Raw genomic sequence first — 27,959 nt, forward strand, 5'->3', positions numbered from 1 at the left:
GTCGTTATCTAATTCGCCAGATTAGAAGGAAATGAGGTGACACCGTCTTGGACTGTAATATGATGTTTCATCAGGACCACAGACCACAAGACATGAAATATCAATGACTTGTATGGTAGAGGTAATGGACTCAAGTATTCAGATCAGTGCAGATAGTGCTGAAATATTGATGGGTGATCATGACTCATAATGCAAACTGCAAATCTGCCAATAAATGCAAATCCAAGTGTTGGATGTTTAGAGCATTACTTTACAACCCCCAGAATAAAAAGTCTTCATTAGCCTTCATTTTAACAAAGAGACTAGAAATTTAGTATGATAGTAGTATCTTTCATTGATCAAGTGCATGCGATGTCGCTTTAGTGCTTTAGTTAAACACAAATTACACCCATGTTGTTAAAAATCATCACAGGTGGTGCGACATGTTTTCCAGAAACAGTTGCACTTACAGTACTTTTATATATGCAAAGAATTTAAACTAAACCTTTACCGTTATGTATATATGCTTGCGCTTTGGAATTTGAAATGTATTTGGTAATTATACTTTTTAAAATTTTTGAATAATAAAAAAACTAATGCAAGTAACATATAGAAGACCATATAACTAAATATTATTAAATATGCATACATATGCTAAGTGTTTCTTAAGTACAGCATCTCAGACACTCATCCTTTCATCCACCCATTAGTCCGGGTTGAAGCTATCCCAGCAGCCAAAGGGCAAGAGGCCAGTCCATCACAGGCCTACGCGATTTAAGTGTTTCTTTATTATTCTATTGCTCTAATGATATATCAATAGCATACTAAGGGCATTATTACTGTACCAAATTTAAGGCAGTTAACTAAAAGCTGTAAATTAAATTAAATGAATGCATATGCATCTGCTTCATACCCTATAAAATTAACTCAGTGATCATTTTTGACTTGCTGTTGTTTGGCTTCACCTGATATTTGAACTGCTGTCTTTATCTTTTAGTGCTTAAATGTTTGGATTAGGTTGTTACTGACTGAGCATTAGTCAGTGTGTATAAAACACCAAGAAAATGTGCAAATCAAACAGTAAAACGTAGCTGCTGTTCTGACCCGAGGAACAACATCAGCGTACGGCAAATAACGCGCTACTTTCAGTAGGTCAAGGAGATTTGCAGTGAAGATTCTCAATAGTAATTTGCTCACCAGACAAAAAATGCCATTTATTGTTTGGCCTTTCGATGGGACTGAAGGCAATAAAATTACAAGGTCTATCTCAATCTCACTCACCCAGGACCACACAAGGACACCTGGGACTGGCTCAAACAAGCTGACCTGCAGCTGCGGAGGACATAATTGCTTTCTTCCAGTGCAGGGCTTCAACCCCCACCACAAAGACTCGACGGATGTGAATGCCCTTCTGGGTAAAGACAATGTCCTGTGCCCATGTCCCCTCTAAACATTAGAAGCCTGTGCCTTAAGGTTTTATTTGCGCTGTCTCTCACATTAAGCTCTAAGTTCTTCCAGTTTGCTAAGTAGGCTTGCTCATCTGTGGCTTGATTGAAAGTATGGCATCGTTCTATCTGTGTTTTCAATCTGCTGCTGTCATGTGCATCAGTTTGGACACATGTGTCACTGCTTTCTTTGTTTTTATTAGGGCTCATGTCCACAGAGTCTCAGCTAAGTGATGAACTTCAGCAGGGATGTGGCACGGCAAAACAGTTGTTATACATATGTGATAGAGGATGATGATCAGGGCCTGGCGTCTCGAAATATATTTGAGGTGAGAGGAAAAAACTTACTGAAAAAAATATGCATGTCTGTAAAAAACGTTTTCAAAAACTTACTTATTTCTGCCACAAGTCTTCACAATATGAGAGGGTTTATGTAACTCGGATTAATCCCAGCCCAGTCTATCCTTAAGGAGGAGGTTAAGGAAGCCTAAACAGTTCTAGTATTACATAATAATAATATTACATGAGTTTTCAATGAATTGGATTGTAAAGTCTGTTTTTATACAAAACTAACAAATGGCCGTTATATCATACTCCAGTGATTATATCAGAAGGCACCCAGGAATAGTTTTAAATGCCTTCTAGCACAGTGTGTTCTTTGGTAAAACACATTTTGAACAAACTGGAAAGCAGAAAAATCAACACATCTATTCTGCTTCTCTTCTTTGTGCTATATTACTTTATATAATATCATCTAGTTGGCTGAGAAGGGTGACCTAGCTCTCCTGGAGAACCTAGTGAAGAAGAGCCCAGAGGTCCTCAGTGAAAAAGATGAATGTGGAGCCAGTCCCCTTCATCACGCTGCCGCAGGGGGCCACATCACCCTCATTCAATTCATCTCCACTGTCACAGATGCACAAGGTAAGCGCACCTATGTCATCGATCACAAGACGCGACGCAACATGTTTTGTGACTGGGCGTAATTCCCTTTTTAAAGTTACTGTATGGAAGAGGGACATTATTTTTGCATATTATATCTGATACATACTCATATAAACCTTTCTGCATACTCTTGTATCGTCTTTTAGACCTGAACAGCTGTGATGAGCAGGGCAATGTGCCCCTTCACTGGGCAGTGGAGAGGAACAAGGTAGAGAGCTGCAAGGCTCTTTTGGACCTGGGGGCTAACCCCAACATCCTCAACACTGCCCTCCTGTCCCCCCTGCACTTGGCTGTCAGCCATGGACACAGCAACCTGGTGGGGGTGAGAAGGCTGATACTGCACAGTTGATGTAATAATTTAAAGGACAGGAACTGTGTTTTCCTCTTGAATTCCTGTGGTTAACAAGGTCAATGCAGAGCATGCTAGCACTTTATTATACAGCACTCAACTAAAGGTGTGAATCCCCTGTGATTAAATGAAATTTCTGTGTATGTTATTATATTTAGATGCAAATAGTTAAAGGTAGGTAAACTACAATAAATGGTAAAAAAAAGGATTTTTTTGTTGTTTTTTACAGGAATTAAAGTAAATTTAAGTAGTGTGATAATTTTAATTACTGCATAAACAAATTTAAAAGTTTAGCCGGTAATTTTGCCAAAAAACAAACAATATTTTCCCACCTTACATCGTATGTACTGTACTTTTTGGGGCATTATGGACTGGCTAAATCTTGCCTTTTTATGTCTTTATTTAATCTTTATTACGTTTATGTGCTTGATAGATTTTCTATTATTCAATTGCCCTTTTTAACTTATGCTGTACTTAAAATTAGTTACCAGCTTAAAATAAGTCAAGGGGGTAAGTCACTCCATAATGCAGCCCGTAAGATTTTGAAATATTGTTTATTTTCTGCTAAATTAAGAGATTATGTAGTACTTAAAATTACCTATGCAGTGCTTAAATGTACTTTTAAACTACTTCAATGTATTTAACTAAACTTACTGTATAATTATTTATTTGATTCCATTAAAAACCAGACTTGCCTTCTCGTTCTAGTGTAGCTACCTTTAAATATTTTTATGTGAATAAATATACATTACATTTAACTACAGGGGGATTAGGCCCTTAGTCGCGCCTCGTATTACAGAGTGTTACCCAGATCACATGCCTGCTGCATTTTAACTCAACAAATGACATGTGAGGTGTATCTGATGGAGTCCCAGATTTTCTACTCTATTCATTATTTGGAAGATAAAAATAAAGTGAGTGAAAGGATTGCTTTCCTCTGTATGAAATCAACTGAAAGCTGACAAACCTGACTAAACAGGCCATTCAAAAGATCTTGTCATCTCCTCACCACGACATTTGACTTTCAAAAAACTGAAACATCGCACGTATTGTTTAAAATGAACGACACAGGTGTATGTATGTAGGCAAGAAAGTTGGGGATAGTACGGACAAGATTAAACTTACTGTTTTTATATCTCTTTCATGAAGGTGCTGTTGTCCTACAGCAGTACAGACTGCAATCTAAAGGGAGACCTTGGAAACACCCCACTGATGCTGGCTTGTTCCCTTAATAACTGTGAGGCTCTTAGCATATTGGTATGTACGAGGCTCCACGTTGTACTGCGTACCTACACCTTACTGCAAAAGATAACTGTGAACTCATCATGTAGCTTCCTCCTGCTGCAGCTTTGCTTCTGACAAAAGACCATCTCTCTTTGTTTTGCCTTCTCATCCATTCATATATCCATCAAAGTTAAAGCATGGAGCAAAGCTTTGCCAACAGAACAAGCTTGGCCATTTCGCCATGCACGCTGCTGCCTTCGCAGGTGCGAAGAAAGCCATGGAAGTGATTCTCAAGGCTGGTATGATGAAAGAAAAATGCTATCATCAAAAACTCAAAGTGCTGACAGCAATGAAAATGTTTTTTTACAAGGCCGAGCAGCACATTAAGCTGGTAGATTACTTTTTTCCCCCCAGATAAGCACTTGGGGTATTTTGTATAGGCTAGACATCACAAATGATAGTATGTTTATCCACAGTGGGAGGTCTGTTTGGTAACTTTGGTGCTTTTGGACAAAGTTTAGTAAGAGCTTAAAATATTTAGGACATTTGCGTGCTGTCTTTTTTTTTTTTTTTTTTTCACAGCCCATATTAAATATACACATTACTCATTACATCTGCCTGCTAAAAACAAAACAAGGAAGCCACTAAAAGTCAAAGACAGACATGGTCATAAGAAACTGCCATTACGGACCTTTTCACTGCATTTCACTGCACTCGCTCAAGATATAAAACCAATTTATTGAATTCTCTCCTGACAGGAGAGGAGTTAGGCCACTCGGCTGTGTGCCACATCAACTATTTAGACAAGACCAAGAGCAGCCCCCTGCATCTGGCTGTACGTGGTGGGAATATCGAGACCATCCGCCTCTGCATTGCTACTGGAGCCAAAGTTGACCAGCAACAGGTATTATAAAAGATAACAAGATGTAAATGACTACATGGCCTTTTCATAAACCGTCTCAAAAAGACTGGGCATACATTCATTTGATTTTCACCACTGTTTTTACCTACTACTCAGAATGCCATAGCCAGATTACACATTTTGCTCCACCCATACTCTGCCAGATTTGCATTGCTTTTTTAAAAAACCTGGATTCCAACACTTGTAAAACATGTTGTCACCAGAGGGTCGCCTTCTTTGTACTGTTAGAGCCCGTCAGTCTTATCACACCCATCTGGGAGTGATCGTTATGTCTTGCCCTGGGCTAGTGGCCAGAGCTACATCAGCAGTAGCGAGTACAGTAATAGCTTCGGTTGGCCAAATTGATACAAATTACATCCACTTACACTGTGAAGCTGAGTGGAGTGATCACTGGCCTCCTCCTGCCAGTCCTGGTTATCTCATTAAAGGCTTGTGTTACAGTCCCCAGTGTTCAGCCAAGAAGTCTGGGACTTACTTTGCTAATGTTACACAGAGGAAACTTGCAGGATTTCTTTGTGTGAATCACGCATGAGCATACTTATTCATATCTTTTTGTTTGTGCCTGTTTGCATCGCTGCAGGTTTATAAAAATCTCCACAGGGTTTCTGTATGCAGCAGACATAACTGTGTTTGATGAACTTGTAAATGTGCATCATATTCCGCATTCATCACTTGTAATGTATCCTTGTTTGTCGGACTCTAGAACGACAAGTCTACGCCGCTTCATTTGGCCTGCACCCAGGGTGCTCTTGAGGTCATCAAACTGATGCTGTCTTCTGTTGAGCGAGTTGAAGATATCATCAATCTCACTGATGGTGCATGTCAGACCCCTCTACACAGGTGGGTCTCTCCTTGTCGTTCATTTCTGGAAATTAGATGGAAATTAATGCACGGATCATCAAAAAAACAAAAAAAAACCCAGTTTATTTAATCAAATAATTAATCATTAAGGAGAATATACTCAGTATAAACTAAATCAATACTGATCATTTGACCAGATTCTTTAAGTCTAATGTTTTACATTGTATTTATGTAACAAAATTACATAGAACATTTAAATCGATTCAGATTATTTAAAGTCGGCATTTGGGGCATAAATATTTTTTGAGTGTGTTGATAAAACTTAATGCAGCTGCATGTGGTTATGTAGGCTCTGCAGGCTGATAGTAGCCATCACAAACTGTGCGTCAAAGATGGGCATCATAACCACACTCAGTGGTTTATAGGCTTGTTTATTTATAAACCTGGAGCATATAAGCTTCTCTATCATGGTTTTGGTCATAAGTGAGGGGGAGAAACCAAAGGCGCTCGGCCAGTAGACTGTGACAGCAACTTCTTTGCAAATTGCTTTTCTGTAGAATTTAAAATTGGTGCCTTTTTGAAATGCAAATTTCACTGTTGACAAAATGCAAAGCATCCTGACCATGCTGACCCGTGAGAGAGCAGAGAGTTGCTGAGACTCCAAAATGGAAAAAACAAACAACAACATCTTATTAACTGTATCTCAGCATCCAATTTTAAATTAATCTCCATAGACAAGAGTATATATATTCTGTTCCTTGTGCTGAACAGTCAGTGACCAAGAGCACAAAAGGGCAAGTTTCCACCATTTCATAATTGTAGTTCATAATTTTATTGGTGGACATGTTTTAATTAAAATGATCTTTGTTGCGATACCAATGAAGTTGTGTAGATATGCAATATTGCAATTGCTACTCATTTGCTTGCTCATGCTGTATAAAGATCACTTTATCTGCATCATATCAACAGTAAAACACATCTGCAAACAAGATAATTAGATATAAACTCCTTATGCTTGGCAAACAAAACGACAAGCCTGAGGAAAGTGATAATGATATAATTACATAATAAAGATTTGCTTCCCATCCACATAGATTTTATCTAAAAGCTATTTGTGTTGGCACTGACAGTAGAAGAACAAAGGACAAAGGTCCTCCCTCTGTGTTTTCATTCTTATTTGGACGCCATTGCTGTGATGTGCAGTGAAATAATACCACAAAAGGCCTTTTAAGCACAATAGAAATATGTTGTCTGGTATCTGGATGATCAAGTATACTTCAGTCCATCATTTAGTTGTGGGGAAATCATCCACATAAGTCTCTTTTTTAATGGAGAACACAAACACTTAGTCATTAAAGTGTGTCAACAAAGGGAAGCCGTAGAACCCTGAAGATAAAAGTGTGACCATAAAGGGAAATCTGGCTATTATGTTGCCGAATGAGAACTAAATCATCCTCACTGCTTATCTGACAGCATGAGTAAGACCTTGACTCACAAAGTAATGCGCGGAACGGCTGGTTTACAACAACTGTGTTTACTTTTCCAGGGCGACAATATTTGATCACACGGAGCTGGCGGAGTACCTAATTTCTCTGGTAAATAAGACACACATGAATACACACAAACGCCACGCAGCTGTTATACACATGACATGTCCGGTTTTATTATCAGATATTTTCCAATTGATTTTTTATCCTTTGGTGCATCAAACCGGCACAAACATTATAAAAACAGCAGTGCCCCCACATATGCTGAAATCTAAAAGGCAAATAAACTGTGAATCTCTGATGTGAATCTCTATTCACTGCATGTCGGATTTCAATTAGTAAAATCTTCCACTCGACTATGTTTGTTCTTATTGCTACAATTAAACAATATTTGCTATTTTAAATACACTCCTGAGTAAATATTACAGGTGCTGCCGATTGCTTGTGGACCACCTGTCACCATCTGTTGCACTCAGATGGTTCTTATAGAACGGTGTTGCTAGGTAGGAAGAGTAGTCCAAGTTTATTTCAAGTCTACTCGTTTAGATGCGGCAAGCAGTAGATGAACCTTAGTGTGTTTATCTCACAAACTATAAAACGGTGGTCTGCACGGGGTGATTTCACCTTGCAGGTGCCAGCAGAACATCAAATCTTAACACAAAGATGTGTGGTTCGTGAAATGTTTATTTCGTTTAGGTACTATTTTAGTTCCCCATCTAAAAACGTTTTTCTCGCGCATGGCACATGTGCATATGTTTGTGAAAATCTCAGATAGAGGTGTGCAAAAGCAGGTTTTCATGTTTACCCTAACTATAGAGCGGAGGAAATAATTATTTGATGCCCTGCTCAATTTGTAAGTTTGCTTACTTCCAAAGAAATGAACCATGTCTAATTTTTATGGTAGTTTCATTCTAATAGAGAGAGAGTATCAGCCAGAAATCCAAAGCACAGCATTGATCGCCAAACAAAACATGACATAGTACTTGGTAGAGAAACCACTGTTGACAACTGTAGCTCTCTTCACGACAACACAGACACAGGTCGGTTCTTTGAAACGGGCGTTTATTACTTGAGCTTTCTCTCCTCAGCTTCACCATCACCAGTACGCCGATACGCCATTACGCCTTTACGCCGTGAGAACTGGTCACGAGTAAACAGTACAAACCAATTAGCAACTTTACAGTACACATATTAAGTCCAAACACAAATAAAAACATTTCTCAAATGACAAATACCTCGTTGGCTGCTTGTCCTGAAAAGAGGTCCTTAAGTCTTTGCGTTACCTTTCTTTTAGTAAACCTTTAGCTTAAAATCGCTTCATGAGAGACATCTGCTCCCTCGCAGTCCATGAAAAGTCTCGTGTACTCTCGTTAAGGGGTATTCTCACGAGACACTAGCTTTTACACTTTACACATGTACATTTCAAATAAAGACATTTTAACACAAACTATATATATATATTCATGAAATTATGTAACTTATTATAAATCAGTCATCTACATCATGAAATCTACACAGAACATTTTAACAGCATTTACACTCCCACCAAAATCACTCATTGACTTAAAAGGAGAGATTTTCCTCAATGAAAATTATAAGGAAGTGATGTGTGAGTGTACATTTAAGTGTAGGTCATTTAGCTTTACGTGTGTTTTAGGTGGCCTCAAGTAATGTAACTACTTTGTGAACAGGCCTCTCAAGGTAAACTGATTTAGTGATTGGTTTTCCTTATCAAAGGTAGTGTCACTGAGAAGAAGCTTTAGCTTTCGACCTTGCCATCTGTGCTGGGCAGGGCTTCCACAACCCTTGCAAGCTTCCACCGGTTTCTTGGTGCACTGTCATCCTTTAATATTACAATGTCATCTGCTTGCAAGTTTCGTGACGTCTTCTGCCATTTCTGTCGTTGTTGGAGGTTTAGCAGGTATTCTCGTTTCCATCGTTGCCAAAATTCATTGGCCAAAAACTGCACTCTTCTCCACCTTTTGTGCAGATAGAGGTCTTCTTTGCAGAACTGTCCAGGAGGTGGCAGAATTACAGATGATTTCATGGTTAGAATGTGGTTAGGAGTGAGGGGTTCAGGACCAGTAGGATCGTGAAGATGCTCGACACTTAGTGGCCTGCTGTTGATTATGGCCATTGTTTCATACAGAAACGTTCTTAGAGTTGTGGTGTCAAGTCTGCTGGCAGACTTGTCAAGCATAGTTATCAGGATGCTTCGGATTGTTCGAATCTGGCGCTCCCAAACTCCTCCCATATGACTAGCTGATGGGACATTCAGCACAAATTCACAACCAAGCGCCCTTGTACGGTCTTGATCCATTCCTTCAAGCAACTCAGAAAGCTCCTTTCTAGCACCAACAAAGTTTGTCCCTCTATCACATCTTAGCTGGCGCACGGGTCCTCAAATAGCTATGAATGATCGAAGTGCATTTATGAATGCGTCTGTTGTCAAATCGTCAAGGGTTTCTATGTGAACTGCTCTAGAACATAGGCAGGTGAATAACAATCCGTGTCGTTTCAACTCTCTCCTTCCTTCCTTCACAATAAAGGGGCCAAAACAATCAAGCCCACAATAAGTAAAGGGGGGAGATTTCTCAATTCTCTCTTCTGGTAGATTTGCCATTTGTTGAACCTCAGTTGTTCTTCTGTATCGTCTACATTTTACACACTTGTAAATGTGTGAGGAGACCACACTTCCACATCCTAGGACCCATATTCCGTTTATGCGCAACTCATTCATGGTCATGCCCTTCCTTGATGGTGTATGCGCTCATGATGATGTTTGACCAGCAGAGCTGACGCGCGTGAGATTTTTTTTGGAAGTATCGCAGGATGCTTTACATCATGGTGTAAGGCTGACTGAGACAGCCGTCCTCCCACCCTGAGAACATTGGTTTCGTCCCAGGAAAGCATTCAGCTGGCGTAGCCTGTTGTGCCTGCTCAAAGTGTGTTCCTTCTTGCCTCTTATTTTCTTTATGTCTTCAGCAAACGCGTCTTCTTGTAATGAGTTTGATGATGAAGATCTCTGCTTCTTTCGTTCTTCAAGATTAGTTGACTCATTAGTTCTCGACTGAAATCCCTTAAACTCTCTGACAAATCTCTTGAGCCTGGCAATTGCTCTCACCACTCTGGACCAGTCAGAAAATTTAGTTAAACGGTTTACCATTGGATTCTGTTCTCTTGCTTTAACTGCATGAACATGTACTCTCCGAGTTCAGGATCAGTAGCCTCAACTTCTCCCACCATTCCCACTTCATGTGGGAGATTTTGCTGCCAAAGGAAGTTGGGTCCTTTCAGCCAGTTAGATTCTTTAATTTGAACTGCAGTCAATCCTCTTGAGGCTCCATCAGCTGGGTTGTCTTCAGAGTTGACATATCGCCATTGTTCAGGTTTTGTGCTAGATCTTATTCGCTGGATGCGGTTGGCCACGAATGTTTGGAACCTTTAGCATCATTGTTCACATAGCCAAGGACCACCTTTGAGTCAGTCCAGTAATACTCTTGCACATTTTCAATCTCCAGCTCGCCTCTGATGATATCACCAATGCGGACTGAGGTCACAGCTGATGATAACTCAAGCCTTGGGATGGTTGTTAGTTTGGTAGGGGCTACTCTTGCTTTCCCCAAGACAAGTGAACAACTTATTTGTCCTGTTTCACTCACCGCTCTAAGGTATGAGCATGCACCATACCCTTTGAAGCTTGCATCAGAAAAGTTGTGAAGCTCATATAGTGAGACTTCACCAAAGTTTGATGGAAGGTAGCTTCTTGAATCCTTAGAGCTGCCAAATGAGGCAGATCTTTGAGCCGTGACTCCCATTGTGGCTGGATGTGCTCGGGAGAGGTTCGTCCCAGCTTACCTTGTCTCTACACAGCGCTTTGAAGAATCTGTTTGCCGACAAGTAGGAATGGAGCCACGAAACCTAGCGGATCATAGACTGAGGCAACAGTTGAGAGAACCCCTCTCCTTGTCAGTGGGTTTTCTTTACCACCACCCTGAACTGAAATTCATCCGCCTCAACACACCACTGAACTCCAAGTGCTCGCTCGATATGAAGTTCTCCTAGAGCCATGTTTAGATCTTTGGTCTGAGCACATTCTTGTGGTGGAATTGTTGCAATCACACCCTCATCGTTGGATACAAACTTATGTAGTCAGAGATTTCCTGTTTTGCACAGAGCTCTTGATTCCTTTACCAGGCGTATGGCTTCAGCAGTCGACCTTACACTTGTCAGGCCATCATCCACATAGAAGCTTCTTTGGATGAACTTGATGGCTTCTTTGCTGAACTTGCCTTGGCCTTGTGAAGCTAGGTATTTCAGTCCAAAGTTGGAGCAACCGGGGATGAAGCTGCCCCAAAGAGGTGTACCTTCATCCTGTACACCGAGGGTTCAGAATCCAAATCACCTCCATCCCACCAGAGGAACCTGAGATAATCTTGATGTTCCCTTGCAACGTGGAACTGGTGAAACATTTTTTCGATGTCACACATTATGGCTATCGGACCCTTTCTAAATCGACACAACACACCAACTAATGTGTTAGTCAGGTCTGGACCTGTCAAGAGATGGTCATTTAGAGAGGTTTCTTGGTAGCGTGTCGAACAATCGAAAACCACACGGATCTTCCCGGCTTGTGGGGATGGTAGACACCGTGGTGTGGTATGTACCATGCTGGCTGGTTGTCTAATTCAGACTGTGGCACCTTCTCAGCATCTCTTCTACTTATGATTTCATTCATGAAGTTGACATAGTCCATGTAATATTGTTCATTTCTCCTCAGTCGACGCTCTAATGAGCTGAGCCTGTGAACTGCACACTGTTTATTGTCTGGAAGATTAGGTTTGTCTGTCTTGAAAGGAAGCGGAAGTTCATAGTGGCCATCTTCCTTCTGTCTTATTCCAGCTTTCACTTTAGACAGAAAGAGGAGGTCCTCCTGAGAAACTGGATTATCATCTGCTGAGTGATCTGTGAAATCTGATTCAAGAGTCTTAATTATGTCAAGTGGGTTGATCTCTTTGACTTGAGTCCTGCACGCAGTGCACTTCCTTCTTTAGCTGAACTGATGGATGCACAGTCGGTGTCACTTGTCGTACTATGATTCTATGACTGAATCCTATTGGATCGCTGTCATCGCTTGTTGAATGTGAGCAACCAACAATGCTCCAGCCCAGATCAGTCCGCTGTGCGTATGGATGATTTTCGTCACCAGACAGGATCTCTCTTGGGAGGAGGGCCCGTTGACAGTTGTAGCCTATAAGAAGGCCTACTTCAATCCAACTGTGGTGGAATTGTTTCTGACAGTTGCTCTAGATGTGGCCATTTTAGAGCTGTTTCAGAGGTTGGAATGTGCAGCCTGTTTACTGGGATAAACTCTCTTGTGAAAACAGGTGGTAGTGGGATCCTTTTCTCTGAGTTGTATCCTCTCACTTGTAGACCTGTCAGTTTCTGACATGGAATAACTGTCGACTTGGCAGACATTGTGGACAGTCGCAGACTGACATTCTCTGTTTGTGTTCAGGCCTTGAGCTACTTCATCTAGTATGAAGGTGGTATCGCTCTGTGTGTCTAAAAGTGCATAAACTAGCAGTTCTTGATCTGGCTGCTTAATAGATGACACCCAGACTGGCAAGATAGAAGATGTTTGTGTGCTTAGACCCTCTTGTATAACTCTGTTGGAAGTGGCTGTTGCAGTCCTTTCTGTGGTGTCTGCCTTGTCCTTTGAAATTTCACCTCCATTTAGGTGGATTGGCCTTTGACGTTCCTTGAACTTATCGTCATGCAAACATGTCGGGTGTCTCTTTTGGCATTTCTCACACGTGCTTTTGTTATCACATTTTCTTGAGTGATGACCGGTCTTCAAACATCCAAAGCAAAGCTTCTCTGTGTACAAACTTAACACGATCCTGAACTGTCTTTTCTGTGAAACTTGGCATTTGTCTAGGATGTGTCCTGTCCTTTTGCAGAAAACACATGATGTAATACTGCTCTGTGTTGTACTTGTGGTCAGAGTCTTTGCTTGAACTATTTGGCTTCGTGGATGCCTTGGTTTCTCGCTTTCAACACTCTTAAGTGCTTGTATTGAAGAAATTGGATCACAAGCAAGATCTGCTTCCTTTGATAGGAAGTCAACAAACACCTTGAATGGTGGGTACTCAGCTTTCACTTGTCTGACTTCCATCACTTTGCGATTCCAGCTGGAAACCAACCAATCTGGCAATTTCAGCAGAATCCTCTGACTCTCAACGCAGTCATTCAAGACCTCCAGCATCTTGACATGAGACATGGCAGCCTCACAGCTCTTGAGAAAGTCTGCAAATTCTCTTAGCTCGCAAGCATCCTTAGATCCTATCTTTGGCCATGCATGCAGCTTGTCTCTGAGTGACTTCCCAATTAGGAATGGGTCTCCGAAACGTTTCTCTAAAAGCTTCCAGGCTGAGTCATATGCTGCTTCTGTGCCCAGTAGAAGAAATCCTTCCACGGCCTTCTTTGCTGTGCCACCTAAGTACTTTCTTAGGTAATACAGTTTTTCATTCTTTGGGATGTTCTTCCTTTCTATCAATGTTTCAAAGGACAGTTGCCAGTCTTTGAACTTCAAGGGATCTCCTGTAAACACCGCAGGCTCTGGTGTTGGGAGCCGATTTGCACTCATAGCTTCTACTAGTACATTGACCAGATCTAAGCTATTCTGCTCTTGAGGCCTCAACACTGAGGCTGGAGGAGACTGAGGTAGCTGTTGTGGACAAGGAGCTTGACTTGTGACTGCTAGGGATTGAGGAATGAATGGGGGACTTGATGCATTGAGAGAATGGGTTGTGACTGGAAGTACTGTGGAGTCAGTGACTCTAAGCTCTGGCAGTACTTCACTACCATACAACAAATCAGTTGCTTCTATGTTTTCTTCAGCTTCATCATAGACCCTCACTCGAGCTCTAGCAGCATTCAGCTTCTTTACTTCTTCTAGGCGTGCAAGTTTTCTACGTTTATCTTGGATTGCTTGCTGTCTGGCTAGGTTCTCAGCCTCTAACATTTGAAGTTCTGTTTCTTCCTTTTCTTGCTCCTCCAACACTGCCAAGACTTCCTGAGTTGCAGCAGCTTCAGCTACAGCCTCTATTCTTTTGACAGAGTGGCTGCTAGAGTGGGTAGAACTACATCCTGATTGACGAGACAGTGGTCTAGAAACAGAACCTGTTGAGCCTAGAACAGATCCAACATCAGGCCAAGACTCTTCATCTTTATCTGCTTCATGACCTTTAAGCTGTCTCTCTGCTCTTTGAATAATAAATTCTGAGAATGACATGCATGTATCAACCCTGCGCCGCAGGTCTGGTTCAGGGGTTTGCACTTGACGCAGCTCCTCATAAACTACCTTTACATCAGAACAGGTGCTTTTGATGTTCTCAATAAGCTCAGTTAACTCATCCTTAGAAGAATCACCACTTAATAACTCTTTGCCTATTCGTGCATGACACCTCCACTTCTCATAGATGATTTTGTATTTGCGTTGAATGTGCTTCAGTCTCTCATCTTGGTATGCTCTCCCCCTTTCTGTTAGGGTACGCGCCCTCTCACTTCTTCGAGGCCCCTCTAGTTCTGTTGCAGATTCAGTGCCAGTAGCTTCAGCTTGAGCGGATTGTTCAGCATCCTTATGGCAGGTCTCTCTGCTTATGTCACAAATATATGAGTAAACCCTCAGTAACAATGTGTAAATATACTTAGAAATACCTTAAATCCTTATTTACATTACTAAAGGTTTTCAATTTTTCACATTAGTATAGTATCCCTTTAAAATTCACAGAAGGTGCCCTTTAAAACTCAGCAAATTTTGTAAAAACTCAAAATTACTCTTAACCTGTGAGCTTGTTAAATATTTACTTGTTTGTTCTTTAAACCTTGTGATGTACAACAACTATAAATGCAAACACATTGGATTAATCTCTACATTAAGCAAGCAAGAATAACAGATGAGTCCCTTAGTTGCAATTTCCACATTTAACCACTTCTCACACCACCTTAACTTCACTTTTGTGGTAGAGCTTCTCCTGATTTTAGACGTGAAAAGTAGCGCTTTAACTCAGTCTAACCACCGTTGCTTGTTAACGCTGTGCCGATATGCGTTATGCACTGCTTATCTGACGTGATGCATCGGATCCGCGTCGTTTCGTCATCCGCGGCGATCCTGTCCTCTCCTACCCGTGTTGAGCAGGCGAGTTCTCACTGTAGCTCTCTTCACGACAACACAGACACAGGTCGGTTCTTTGAAACGGGCGTTTATTACTTGAGCTTTCTCTCCTCAGCTTCACCATCACCAGTACGCCGATACGCCATTACGCCTTTACGCCGTGAGAACTGGTCACGAGTAAACAGTACAAACCAATTAGCAACTTTACAGTACACATATTAAGTCCAAACACAAATAAAAACATTTCTCAAATGACAAATACCTCGTTGGCTGCTTGTCCTGAAAAGAGGTCCTTAAGTCTTTGCGTTACCTTTCTTTTAGTAAACCTTTAGCTTAAAATCGCTTCATGAGAGACATCTGCTCCCTCGCAGTCCATGAAAAGTCTCGTGTACTCTCGTTAAGGGGTATTCTCACGAGACACTAGCTTTTACACTTTACACATGTACATTTCAAATAAAGACATTTTAACACAAACTATATATATATATTCATGAAATTATGTAACTTATTATAAATCAGTCATCTACATCATGAAATCTACACAGAACATTTTAACAGCATTTACAACAACTATAGTGGTAAGACTGGCTGCCAGGTTTGCACACATCTCAGGAGGCATTTTGGCCCACTCCTCTTTATAGAAACTCTCCATGGCCTTATTCTTCTTAAGCCACTCCTTTGTTGCTTGGTCGTTTGTTTGATTGGTCAATGACCCATCATCGATCCATCTTTAGTGTTCTGGCTGAGGGACGGAGGTTCATGGCCCGGTCCATTAGCCCCTCAATGCAGTTAAATCGTCCTGTACCCTTAGCAGAAAAACCAAAGCATAATGCTTCCACCTCCGTGCTTGACTGTGATGTTGTTTGGGTCATACTCAGCATTTCTCCTCCTCCAAACATGGCGTTTATAGTTGATGGCATAGAGTTCGAATTTGTTTTCATCTGACAACACCACTTTCAATCACAAGAAAACTTAAGACGAGGCCATTCATGTAGCTTCTCGAGCAGGGGGACCTTGCACGTACAGTGTAGTGTGTTACCGTTGATGTTTTGGTATCTGTGGTCCCAGCTCCCTGATCCAACACTTTTCCCATGATCATCCTCAACCCATGAGGCAAGATCTTGCATGCAGACCAAGGGTGATTGATGGTTATTTTACATTTCTCCCTTTTCTGAATAATTGCATGAGTTCTCACTGATGGTTTTGTGGAACATTCAGCCTTGTGCAGGTCTACAATCTTGTCCCTGATGTCCTTTGGCAGCTGTTTGGTCTTGTCTATGTTGGTGGAGAAGCTGAAATGGAAGAAAGTGATTCTGTGGACAGTTGTGCTCTATATACATAACGTATTCAGGAGTATCCGTAATTGTTGGATTGCTGGATTGATTTATTGTTGTTTTTGTGCCAGATGGGTGGCACACAGCCAATGTTATTTCACTCAGTGAGATTCAATTCAATTTATATCTTTTATGTTACGTGTTTGTTCTTGAGTTTTGGTTGATAGTCTGCCTCTCTCCATTAAAATGAGACTACCATCAAAAATAGAGACTGTTCATTTCTTTGTAATTTAGTTAACTTAAAATTCAGCATGGGATCAAATTGTTTCCCCACTGTTTACTTCTTCTGCTGTCATTACAAAATATCACCTATTGGTCTGATTTGGTCAAGCTAAGTTAATGAAATTTGTTTAAAAGGGCTTTTAAATGCGTTCGCTGATCCTCTTAAAACTGAGAATCCTGTGGACGTGTATTCATTGCTAATGTGCACATAATGCTTTTCATTTGTGTGCTAAAATTAAAGAGGTAACTTTAAAGCTGTAATGCATTCTATCTTCAGGGTGCAGACATTAACAGCACCGACTGCAAGGGAAACTCTCCTTTGCTGCTGGCTACGAGCTGTGGAGCATGGAAAACTGTGGCTCTGCTGCTGTCAAAAGGTGAGCTAAAGTAAATGACTTCTCCACCAGTAGTGCTCATATAATTTGCCTGATAATACAGGTTGTAAACACTTATGCAAATGTTAATGTGTTTTTAGGAGCAAACGTTAACGTGAGAGACAAATGTGGCTGTAACTTTCTTCACCTGGCCATTCTGCAGCCAAAGGGGCTGAAAAACCTGCCGGAAGAAGTACTGCAGGTACTGCCAATCAGTTGGTAGCTTATTAAATGCACTGAATGCTGCTTAAACAAAAATGTCATTAAGTGGCTGGAATCTAATTACTGCACTGTCCTTGATCAGCTTGCCTGGAGCCTTCAATAGTTGCGTGCTTTCAAAGCCAGCTGATGGAAGTTCATTACACTCTCACTAAAGCCAAATAGTCCTTTAAACACTGTGAACTTTTCCTGAAGCTACATCACAGTTACAGCTTTCAAAATGATACACAAAGACAGACAGTGTGAGAATAGCAGACCACAATAATTTTGATATAATTTTTGTCTGTGTAGTTTCTTTTCGAGTATGGATAACTGTCAATTTTGTCATGTGCATAAAATATAGCATTTCAATTTTTTGCATAGCTTAGGATGCACTTGTTGGCCACTTTGTTAGGTACAGTTTCTAGATTCAACAAGGTGCTGGAAACATTCGTCAGAGATTTGGGTCCATATTGACATGACAGCATCACACAGTTGCTGCAGATCTGCTCCCTTTCCTCTCACAAATTCTCGACTCTACCATCTAAATACTGCAGAAGAAACTGATATTCAGTAGATGTTTTTTCACTCTTCTCTTGTCCAATTTTTGGTGAGCCTGTGTAAATTATATCCTCAGTTTCCTGTGCTTAGCTGACAGGAGTGGGACCCGATGTGGTCCTCTGCTGCTGCTCACCTGCTTGAAGGCTCAACACAAACATACCTCACTTGTAACAAATGATTATTTGAGTTATCGTCACCTTCCTATCATCTCAAAGCAGTCTAGCCATTTTCCTCTGACCTCTGCCATCAACATGGCATTTTCTCTCAGAGTACTGTCACTCACCAGATATTTTCTCTCTTCTCTGTAAAACCTAGAGATGCTCGTGCGGGGAAAATCCCAGTAGTTCATCTGTCTCTGAAACACTCAAACCAGCCCGTCTGGCACCAAAAAACACATTCAAAATCGCTTAAATCACATTTCTTCCCAATTTCTGATGCTTAGTTTGAACTTCAGAAGGTTACCTTGGTCATGTCTACATGACTGAATGTACTGAGTTGTTGCTATGTGATTGGCTGAATAGATATATTGAATAATAAGCAGTTAAACAGGTGTACCTCAGTGGTCGGTGAGTATAGATTTCCTGTGCATTGTACAATAAGAATGAAGAAAATGTGTTCATAATGCATTGGATTTTAGCTCAACAGTGTGAAGGCACTTTTAAGCTGTGAGGATAACGAGGGCTGCACCCCACTCCACTACGCCTGCAGACTGGGAATCCACGACTCAGTGAAGAACATGCTGGGCCTCTCGGGGCAACTTGGCCTCGCATGCAAGTCCAAGGACAAGAAGTCTGCCCTGCACTTTGCTGCTCAGTAAGACTTAACATAGCATAGATTTTCACTCAGTTACATAAACTTTGGAAACGGATTTGTTCAAACAAATGCAAAATGATGGCTGTTGAAATTAATCAGGTGATATTGACCACTGTATGATGGATGATGTGTTGCATACAAATCGTTTCTGTTTGTTAATTTCAAGTATAATTTTTAGCTGTAATATCACCTAGTGCTGTGTGCCAGTGTAACTCCAGTGTTATTGTAACACACTATAAGTAGCTGTTACATCCACACAGAATTTCATAGGTAGCTATCCATCCATCCGTCCATGCATGCATAAACAAGTATTTGCCTCTTTCCTGCTTTCTTAGTGTTTTGCATATTTGTCACGCTTACATGTTTCAGGTCATCAAGCAAATTTTAATACTAGACAAAGATCATTTGAGTAAATACAAAATGTAGTTTTTAAATGATGATTTTTTTATTAAGGGAAAGAAAAAAGGTATCCAAACCTGTGCTGTGAAGAAGTAATTTTCCTGTAAACCTAATAACTGGATGTGCAAGAAATGCAAGAACTGTCTTTCACATCACTGTGGAGGAATTTTGGACCACTCATTTTTACAGACCTTTTTTAATTCAGTAGCATTGGACACTACCACCGCCTCGTTTAACTGTGGGTATGATGTTCTTTTTATGAAGTGCAGTGTTCGTTTTACATATGGGACAAAAACTTTCCAAAAAGTTCAGCTTCTGTCTCGTCAGTCCCGGAATATTTCCCAAAAGTCTGGGGGATCGCCAAGATGTTTTTTGGCAACTGCGAGACAAACGTTTGTGTTCTTTTTGGTCAGCAGTGGTTTTCACCTTTGAAACCTTTTGCCCAATTTTTTTCTTATTGTTGAATCATGAACTCTGACCCTAACTGAGGCAAGTGAGATCTGCAGTTCTTTAGTTGTTGTTTTGGATTCTTCTGTGACCTCCTGGATGAGTAATCAGTGCACCCTTGGAGTAATTCTATTAGGCTAGGCACTCCTGGGAAGGTTACCCAGTGTTCCAGGTTTTCTCCATTTGATTGGCTTTGGATTCCTTTCCAAACTGAAGAAGTCAGTGACTTTGTTTCTTGTCTGTTCTTGAGTTTCCTTGGATCGTAGCATGATGTGTTGCTTTTTGAGATCACTTTGTCAGACAGGCTCTCTTTAAGTAATTTTTTGATTCAGTAGTTCTGGCAATAATCAGTCCTGTGTGTTGTTAGGACAATTACTTTTTCACACAGGGCCAGTTTGGTTTGGATAACTTTTTTCCCCCCTAATAATTGAAATCATCATTTAAAAAATGCATTTTGTATTTATTCGAGTTATCATTCTCTAACATTTAAATTTGTCTCATGAGCTGGAACTAAAAATAAGCAAAAAACTAAAAAAACCTGGAAGGATGAAAATTCTTGTTGGCACTGTACTGTATGCCCATTTGATTTGTAGTCAATCAAATGGACAGAAGAATAATAAAACATCATTCCTTACTGTTCAGCTGTATAAAACCTCAATATATTCATGCACCTAAAAGCTTTTTGAAGATTAATTCATGTAACATACCTGAAATAATATGCAGTGACCCAAAGGAGCTGTCACAGGAACAGAATTCAATTAGTGAGGCACATGTGAACAAAATGTTACTCACAGTGTGTAATGGGTGGATTTTCAACATTATTATTATAGATTTTTCTATCATGTACACCCATTTCATTAGAACTAGAGGGCAGATGAAGGCCATGCTATGATATCATACCTTAACTCTTACAGAAGCCTCATTCTCTACTGTACAGACAATACTGCTAACCTGCTTAAAAGGTTCAGAGACAACAAAACATAATCTCCCAACTAAATATGTCACTTCTACTTTGTTCTTCTTACAGCTCCTAGCACTTTAAGTCTTTATTGCTACCTAGCCTACAGCCTACAGATTCAAACCTGCAACAGTTGCCATGGGTGTCTTATAATAAAATTGTCTAGAGGTATGGAGCTCTACCGTTTCTCCACAATACAGTGATTCTACTTTTTTTTAAAGGTATGGCCGCATCAATACATGTCACCGATTATTAGAGTCCATTACTGACTCTCGTCTGCTAAATGAAGGCGATGAGCGTGGCCTGACTCCACTCCATTTGGCCTCAAAAGAGGGACACACAAAAGTGGTGCAACTGTTGCTGCGCAAAGGAGCTCTCTTCCACAGGTAAAGCCAAACACACGTTGTGTGCACAGAAAACATGTACATGTGCAAGCATAAAAAGTACACTGCTCGAAAACATTAAAGGAACATGATGGTTTGAGTGATCGTATTTTGCAGTATACTAACCTGGAGAGAAAGTAAACAACTCGTCCATGTCTTGTTGACAGTGATTACAAGGGCTGGACTTGTCTGCACCACGCTGCTTCTGAAGGATACACACAAACCATGGATATCCTACTGTCAGCCAATCTCAAGCTGCTGGATAAAACAGATGAGGATGGGGTATTGCTTCCTGTTTCTCCAAAAAGTTCACTGTGATCTGTGATATTTATTCTTGAACTAATTCATTTGTCCTGACGATTTTTATACTAGGGTTATTTTTCCAGCTTAAACGTTAAAACACAAATAATTGCCATTCGCTCTGAATAAGTCATCCGACCCATACTGTAATGAATCTGAGAAGGTGTGTTCTGTTGTACTGACAGAACTCGGCACTCCACATCGCAGCGAGAGGTGGACACGTGGCTGCGGTCAGGCTGTTGCTGGCCAGGGGGGCGGAGATCATCTTAAACAAGAACCACACTTCATTCCTCCACGAGGCTTTGCAAAATGGGAGAAAAGACGTGGTCAATGCTGTAATTGACAGTGAAAGGTATTTTGTCAATACAAAAACAAGCATATTAAAGAACAAAAAGCTTATACAATTTTTTCATTTTATCCGTGCAATATTTAGCTCTTTCTTGGAACTGTAAAAACTATGAATCTCCCAAATGTCAGCTACTGATTAGTGGGTTTGTGACAATGATTTTTTTCAGATAGTCCAATCTAATTAGTGAAAGAGGTAGGATAGATTACTCAACCTATAAGGGAGCATTTAATCCTCAAGTGACAAACTCACAATCATCAATCACTATTAGGAGTCATGCCATGCCACACAATAAAATGTGGGCAGTAGTGTGAATTGCTATTTGCAGCTGCCTGCAATGCGCCACTGAGAAATATTAAAGTGACTCTACAATCCACTGGTTATAGTCGTGTCTGTAATCTTATTATTTTTTCTTGCAGGTGTGCTGAAGCTGTAAGTCTGTTCAATCCCGAAAGTAGTCAGCGATGCCCCATACTAGACATGATTGAGTTTCTGCCTGAAACTTACAAGGTTTGCTGCTGGCAAAATAAATAAATAAATACTAAAATAAAATAAAATCCATATCATAACTCACATCTTTCAGCATTTTTGTGTTGTGTGATCTGTTGTTACTTACCAAAGATTTAATTCCTCGTCACTGTGCCGCTTCTGTCGACAGCATCTTTTGGACCGCTGCGTGAGGGAATCCGATGATGACCACAACAGCCCTGATTACCACGTAATCAAACTGCACAATCAAAAACACACATTAAACATATTGTTTGAAACACTGATCGGGAAAAAGATTAAACAACTCTTTTTGTGGCCTAGATTGAATATGACTTCAAATGGCTCCAAGCTCCGATTGAAGTGAACAAGCAGACTTTCAATGGGAATAAGGTTCAGCCACTGGCCGCTCTCAACGTAAGCAAACCTTTTTTTTTACTCTTTTAACAGCTTCAGAATCCAAATGTTGTACTTCCACGTGATTCACAAGCACTCAAGCTCTATTTCTGTCATGCATCAGCATCTAATGAGGCTCTGTAGACTTCACCGCTTGCCTTGATAACTCATGCGATCAGGATTGGCCTGTCCCTCCTCAGGGGCAGTGATGACACTTCCTCTATTAATTATTAGAAAGTGACAGTGACAACTACATAGCCGCAGTGTGTGGCCTATTCAGAAATGTTTTTACTTTCTCTACATAGTTTAGTGAAGATGACACTTTTATAACGACATTTGGCTTCATTGTGCCTTTTTTCACTCCCTTCCTGCCTTGAGAAATCACAAAAGAACATCCAAGCATCCCTGCTGTGATGCCACCACCAGCACTCTGCCCTTAGCACTCATCAGGAATCAAACTTGTCTGATTGGTTGTTGGCAAACATAAAATGAAAATCTGTCGAGGATGCTTGGATGCTTGGTCTCTCTTCCTTGCCTCTTTGAGCACAACAAGTAATAAGTAATAAGCTGTGAAGTCAGGCTTCTCCTCTGTTCTTGCTACAACCTCCATGTGTTGTTTACATGGTTTCACCGTTACAGACATTCAGCCCACCCTTATCGATATAAATATTGTAAACTAAAAGCTTTTGAGTATGTTACAAGAGAACAGGTCAAGAGAAAGACTAGCTGTAGCCTCTAAAATGGCCAAAAAACAGTTCACCTCTGCAAAACATTTTCACCAGGAAACAGAAAATTGCCACCTCCATGAAGGTTGGACATATTATTACAGTGTTACATCTGCATCAATTTCAGCTCGTTGTGCTACCTAAATTGCCAGCAGAGGGTAGTTCAAACGGGGTTTAATCTGCATGCAAATGTTCACAAATTTGGTGAGTGGCCAAGTCTACAGAGACCTAATAACAGCCTGTGCCAAATCACTGAGGCGAAGATACATTGTGCAATCTTTCCTCTAGTCCTCTGCACAGCAGCCACCCCTTCTTTTCTTGATAGCTTTGCACTATTTGGAAAATTACAACATCTTTCAGTAAATGTTTTAAAAAAAATACTGCACCTGTTTACTCCTGCTGATGTCATCGTTTGTTAGGCCGTCAATAACTTGCTGTCAATAAAGAACAGTCAGGGTCAAGAGTCAAGTTTCTCAATGTCTCCGCCTTAAACCCAAACAACAGAGCGGTGGAGCTGGACTATTTCCCTTTGGTTCTGCAATGAGCACCACTGCTTGTGCAAAATGTGCTACTGACCGTGGGTTATTTTTCTGTGACACCTCCTGCAGGCAATGGTGCAGTACAACCGCATCGAGCTCCTCAACCATCCCGTCTGCAAAAAGTATCTGGCAATGAAGTGGTGAGTATTCAGGGGGACTTGACCCATGACCCACATTTATTTTTACAGATTTATTCACCCTTGTTCAGGTCCAGTTAACGTTTTACCTTGAACGTTGGTCCATGGTGTCCTCTGTTTTGTCCACAGGGTTGCTTATGGGAGCATAGCTCACGTGCTCAACATGTTTCTCTATCTGTTGGGCTTGCTGCCCTTAACTCACCTTATAGTGACTCTGAGACCCTCTGTGAACACTAGTGACATGGGCGAGCACGATATCATCATGGTTCCCATATCTTTCACAGAGGTACTATGGCCGTGGTGATGAGTAATAATGACTCTGACAGCATTATGAGAAAATTATGATTGAAAACAAATGATCTGTCGTTCATTACTAGATAAAATGCATCTTTACGAATGTGCCTCGCCATTCAAAGTACGTCTCAACATTTGTTTCACAGCAACCTGTGTCCTTGTCCTTCTGCATGGTGATGGTCTTGGTTATGAATATCTACTCGATAGGAAAGGAAGTGGTGCAGATATCACAGCAGGTACTGGTCCTCTTATGGAAGTGTCATTACCTCACATAAAACATGTGTCCATAAATCTGTGCAGCACCGGGTCTGTGTGGACACACAGGCAATCAAGTGTGATGAATGCGTGCCCCCAGATTTAGATTTACAGCTCCTACTGAATAGCAAAAAGTCAGAATGTCACCTCCATGCTTAAGCTTAGCTGTTAAATTTGAAAAAAAACTGATTTTATTCATCTCGTTGCTTCAAAGCGCTGGAAATACATCACGGATTATTCCAACCAGAGCGACTGGATTTCAGCCATCTTCTCCATACTGTTCGTCGTCCCCCTCATGATCAATGCAGAGGGTTCTTTACACTGGCAAGCGGGGGCCATAGCAGTTTTAAATTCCTGGGTTGGATTTCTCCTTTATCTCCAGAGGTACTATTCACTCTGACTTAAATCCTCCACTTTCTCATAAAGTTGAGGTTACCAACCTGTTTATTCTCCTGTTTCCTCAGGTTTGAGGGAGTTGGCATCTATGTTGTGATGTTCGGGGAGATTATGAAGACGCTGGTCCGTATTGTATTGCTGTTCTTCTACCTGATGTTGGCTTTCAGTTTGGCCTTCCATGCCCTGATGCTCAATCAGGTATTAAAAGAACGCAGTGATGCATATAACCATACAATTCCTGCAGAAAGGCTATCGTCAGATTTTCAAAATTTTGCATGTATGTCAATGATCTCCAGAGGATTCCTTCAGTAACACGCAGACCTTTTTAATAATTAATCATTTTTGTAAGAACATTCCCTTCACCCTTTGTTGTAACATCACACACACCTTAGAAAGTCACCAGAAAGCTGTGTTCATGCACCACTGCATATTTTATTGACATGGCTGCTAAAGTCACCTAACTTTAAAACTTCACTGTTGGTCAAAATTTAGACCTGCACAAAACACTTGTGGGCATAGAACAATTCTTTAGTGTCCAAGTTGTGTACAGAAATGATTTAAACCTAGGCCATCTGGATGTCTGGATATCTGTTATAATAAACTGTTAGACTGATTGTTACTAACATGCAGTCACACACTTTGCTGGTCTTTTTGTATCATTAGAGGGAGTTTAACAGCGTGCCGCTCTCTGTGATACAAACCTTTGTGATGATGGTCGGGGAACTGAACTACCAGAACAACTTCCTGGATGAGTATCTGAATCATCGACTACCTTTTGGTATCCTGACATACTTCATTTTTGTGGTCTTTGTTCTGTTCATGCCAATCCTGCTCGTGAACCTGATGGTAAGCACACCCTGATAGTGCCCAGCTGCATCTTAAAGTAGTTTATGTGGCTATACATTTGGCTTGTATGTTAGTATAAGAATTTCTGTTCTAGTGCTTTAAAAGCAATTTCGTTCTAATCATGCTCTTGTCATAAGCTTTGTATTTTCAAAGGTCCTACCAAAGATTTTTTGTCTTTGATTGTGTTGTAGATTGGTTTAGCAGTTGGAGACATTGCTGAAGTTCAAAGAAATGCTGCGCTGAAACGGATAGCCATGCAGGTTTGTATTAAACCAGGTTATATTTTTTAACATAAAAAGTACTTTGGATTTTTTTAAAATTTGCCTTGTTCTTTTTTTGATGTTGTGGTGTTTTGCTCTCGAGCCATTTTAACCAAATGCATGGAACACTGACACATAACAAGATGATATATATGATATCAATGATATATTCCTCGCCCAAAATTGAACCCCTTACTAAATACCAGCCCTTCTGACCCCAGATTGATCTCCACACCGCTCTGGAAGATAAGCTCCCTTATTGGTTTATGAAACGAGTTGACAAAAACTCCATTACCATCTATCCCAATCACAGGTGTTCCAGGGTAAGCTAAAAAAAGAAGAAACAGTTGATGTGCAACATGATGATTTATGTCTACAACTTATAGCAGCGAAGTGTTCCTCCTTTATTAAACCTTCAGACTTTTGATTGCAGCACTTTCTGAAGAAATTTTTCTATGGTGAAGAGGAAACCAATGAAGTCTGGAATCATCTGCAAGCCAAATCAAAGGCATGCACTTTGATCGAGAATGAGCTCAAAAAGCAGAAGACCAGGTAAGGCATGCACATGAAAGTCAGTTTTCATGTTTCTAAAATCATGTCATGAGGTTATGGATGATTATTACAGGTACAATGATCTAGACTGTGCATGCTGAAAGCTAAAGTGGGAATTAAGGAGTTGAAAAGTAGTTTTTGATGCATGAGCGACCCCTACAGATCCCACTCTGTATCTCTTCCTATAGTAAGCACATCAAGTCACCCAGGAGTCTGACCTTCCAGCAGTCTCATTATAAATCTAGGCAAGAGTGAATGAAGTCTGTCACTAAGTGACATGAATTGATTGTTTTGTCTTTGTTTTTCTTTTCCCCCCGCAGAATGAAAGAGATGTCGTGCCTGCTGGAGAAGCAGCACTGCCTCGTAAAGCTCATCATCCAGAAAATGGAGATCGCCTCTGAGGCTGACGAATATGACGGCCCCATGAATGTCAGAGGGAGCACGTGGCCCGCTTTAGGCCAGGCTAAACCAAGTAGAGAGACTACATCTCGGTGGGTCCCACTGATGAAGGCCATCGAGGCCAGGCGAAAATGAAGATGAAACAACACAAAGTGACAACTAAACTAAGTGAATCGTCTGAAAAGACTATATCTATATGGCATAAAAAGATATTAAATAGGTATAAATGTAATCACTTATATTCCAATTTAACAGCGGCGTTCACTATTTACATGTTGTAACAGTAGTAACAGTTAATTTTATTGTTGTTAATAGACTTGTCCTAACTTATATGTGGTTCTAGAGACATTAAATACTTAAAACGAGAATATTAATGGTATTATTGCAAAATCCTTCATTGTTGGATAAAAAAGTAACATTTCTTGTGCTGTAGGCTACTTTTAAGTTATACCAGTGAGCTACTGATAAATGACTTCATAGTGTGCAAGCAGTACTGGCATATTTCTATTACGCATGCAGTTGCTGTTTTTGTAAAGTGGCTTGAAGTCCAACTCCTGTTCTTTTACTCTATAGATGAGATGGTTCATCAAACCTAATTTAAACCTAGTTTTTCATTAGATTGATAATAAACATAGAATTTGTAGCTACAATAACAGTGTGCTTGCATCTATGTATCGTCCATCTGAAATGTGTGCTGTTGCGCCATCTTCTTTGGCTTGTTTTTGTCATTATTATGATGCACTTTGTGACATCTGCTCTTGTAAAATGGTACAGAAATAAACATCATTACACCAACAGAAGCCTACAGTGTACATTTTGTCATAAAATTCCAGAACACTGTTGGGCACAACTTACTAAATAGCATGAAACAATAATAAATACATGAATTAAAAAGGTTACAGAAGTTGATGGTTATAGTCTCTGATTTGTGCGCTTTTCACTCAGCAGCTTAATGTGCTGCGAGCTTCTTCAAAGTCAATCATGGGAATCATAAGTGGCTGGGAGGGAAAC

General features: G+C 40.5%; 2 protein-coding genes across 3 annotated transcripts; one reads left to right on the top strand and one right to left on the bottom strand.

The window, feature by feature from the left end:
• trpa1b (transient receptor potential cation channel, subfamily A, member 1b) lies at positions 1-27,730 on the top strand. The gene is made up of 29 exons (XM_031750112.2): positions 1-121; positions 1,265-1,394; positions 1,628-1,753; positions 2,183-2,345; positions 2,513-2,688; positions 3,865-3,972; positions 4,130-4,238; positions 4,698-4,843; positions 5,565-5,701; positions 7,209-7,257; positions 17,162-17,261; positions 17,360-17,460; positions 18,655-18,830; positions 20,856-21,020; positions 21,185-21,299; positions 21,503-21,669; positions 22,083-22,173; positions 22,322-22,381; positions 22,474-22,566; positions 23,879-23,949; positions 24,076-24,232; positions 24,387-24,476; positions 24,710-24,879; positions 24,960-25,089; positions 25,555-25,737; positions 25,929-25,997; positions 26,219-26,320; positions 26,431-26,549; positions 26,870-27,730. The coding sequence occupies exons 3-29, from the start codon at positions 1,658-1,660 to the stop codon at positions 27,081-27,083; spliced, it is 3,357 nt and encodes a 1,118-aa protein (XP_031605972.1). The 5' UTR covers positions 1-121; positions 1,265-1,394; positions 1,628-1,657; the 3' UTR covers positions 27,084-27,730.
• LOC120441696 lies at positions 8,166-9,853 on the bottom strand. Of its 2 annotated transcripts, none has more exons than XR_005614203.1 (2): positions 8,385-8,863; positions 8,166-8,289 (listed from the first exon to the last, which is right to left on the bottom strand). XR_005614203.1 is itself a non-coding variant. In XM_039616998.1 (2 exons), the coding sequence occupies exons 1-2, from the start codon at positions 9,467-9,469 to the stop codon at positions 8,215-8,217; spliced, it is 624 nt and encodes a 207-aa protein (XP_039472932.1). In that variant the 5' UTR covers positions 9,470-9,853; the 3' UTR covers positions 8,166-8,214. The 2 variants fall into 2 exon arrangements, 1 of the variants encoding a protein (XP_039472932.1); XM_039616998.1 differs by lacking the exon at positions 8,385-8,863 and adding an exon at positions 8,921-9,853.
• Positions 27,731-27,959: the final 229 nt, after the last annotated feature.

The sequence above is a fragment of the Oreochromis aureus genome, linkage group 9 (genome assembly GCF_013358895.1).
Source record: "Oreochromis aureus strain Israel breed Guangdong linkage group 9, ZZ_aureus, whole genome shotgun sequence".
NCBI lineage: Eukaryota > Metazoa > Chordata > Actinopteri > Cichliformes > Cichlidae > Oreochromis > Oreochromis aureus.

What these genes read in the sequence shown, in the direction of transcription:
- trpa1b (XM_031750112.2), top strand. Translation starts at nt 1,658, where the DNA reads ATGAACTTCAGCAGGGATGTGGCACGGCAAAACAGTTGTTATACATAT. An exon ending in GCTGTAATTGACAGTGAAAG is followed by an intron (nt 21,670 to 22,082) that starts GTATTTTGTCAA and finishes TTTTTCTTGCAG; the next exon opens with GTGTGCTGAAGCTGTAAGTC. An exon ending in TGAAACGGATAGCCATGCAG is followed by an intron (nt 25,998 to 26,218) that starts GTTTGTATTAAA and finishes TTCTGACCCCAG; the next exon opens with ATTGATCTCCACACCGCTCT.
- LOC120441696 (XM_039616998.1), bottom strand. Translation starts at nt 9,469, where the DNA reads ATGGATCAAGACCGTACAAGGGCGCTTGGTTGTGAATTTGTGCTGAAT. An exon ending in TGCCCAGCACAGATGGCAAG is followed by an intron (nt 8,290 to 8,920) that starts GTCGAAAGCTAA and finishes ACTCGTGACCAG; the next exon opens with TTCTCACGGCGTAAAGGCGT.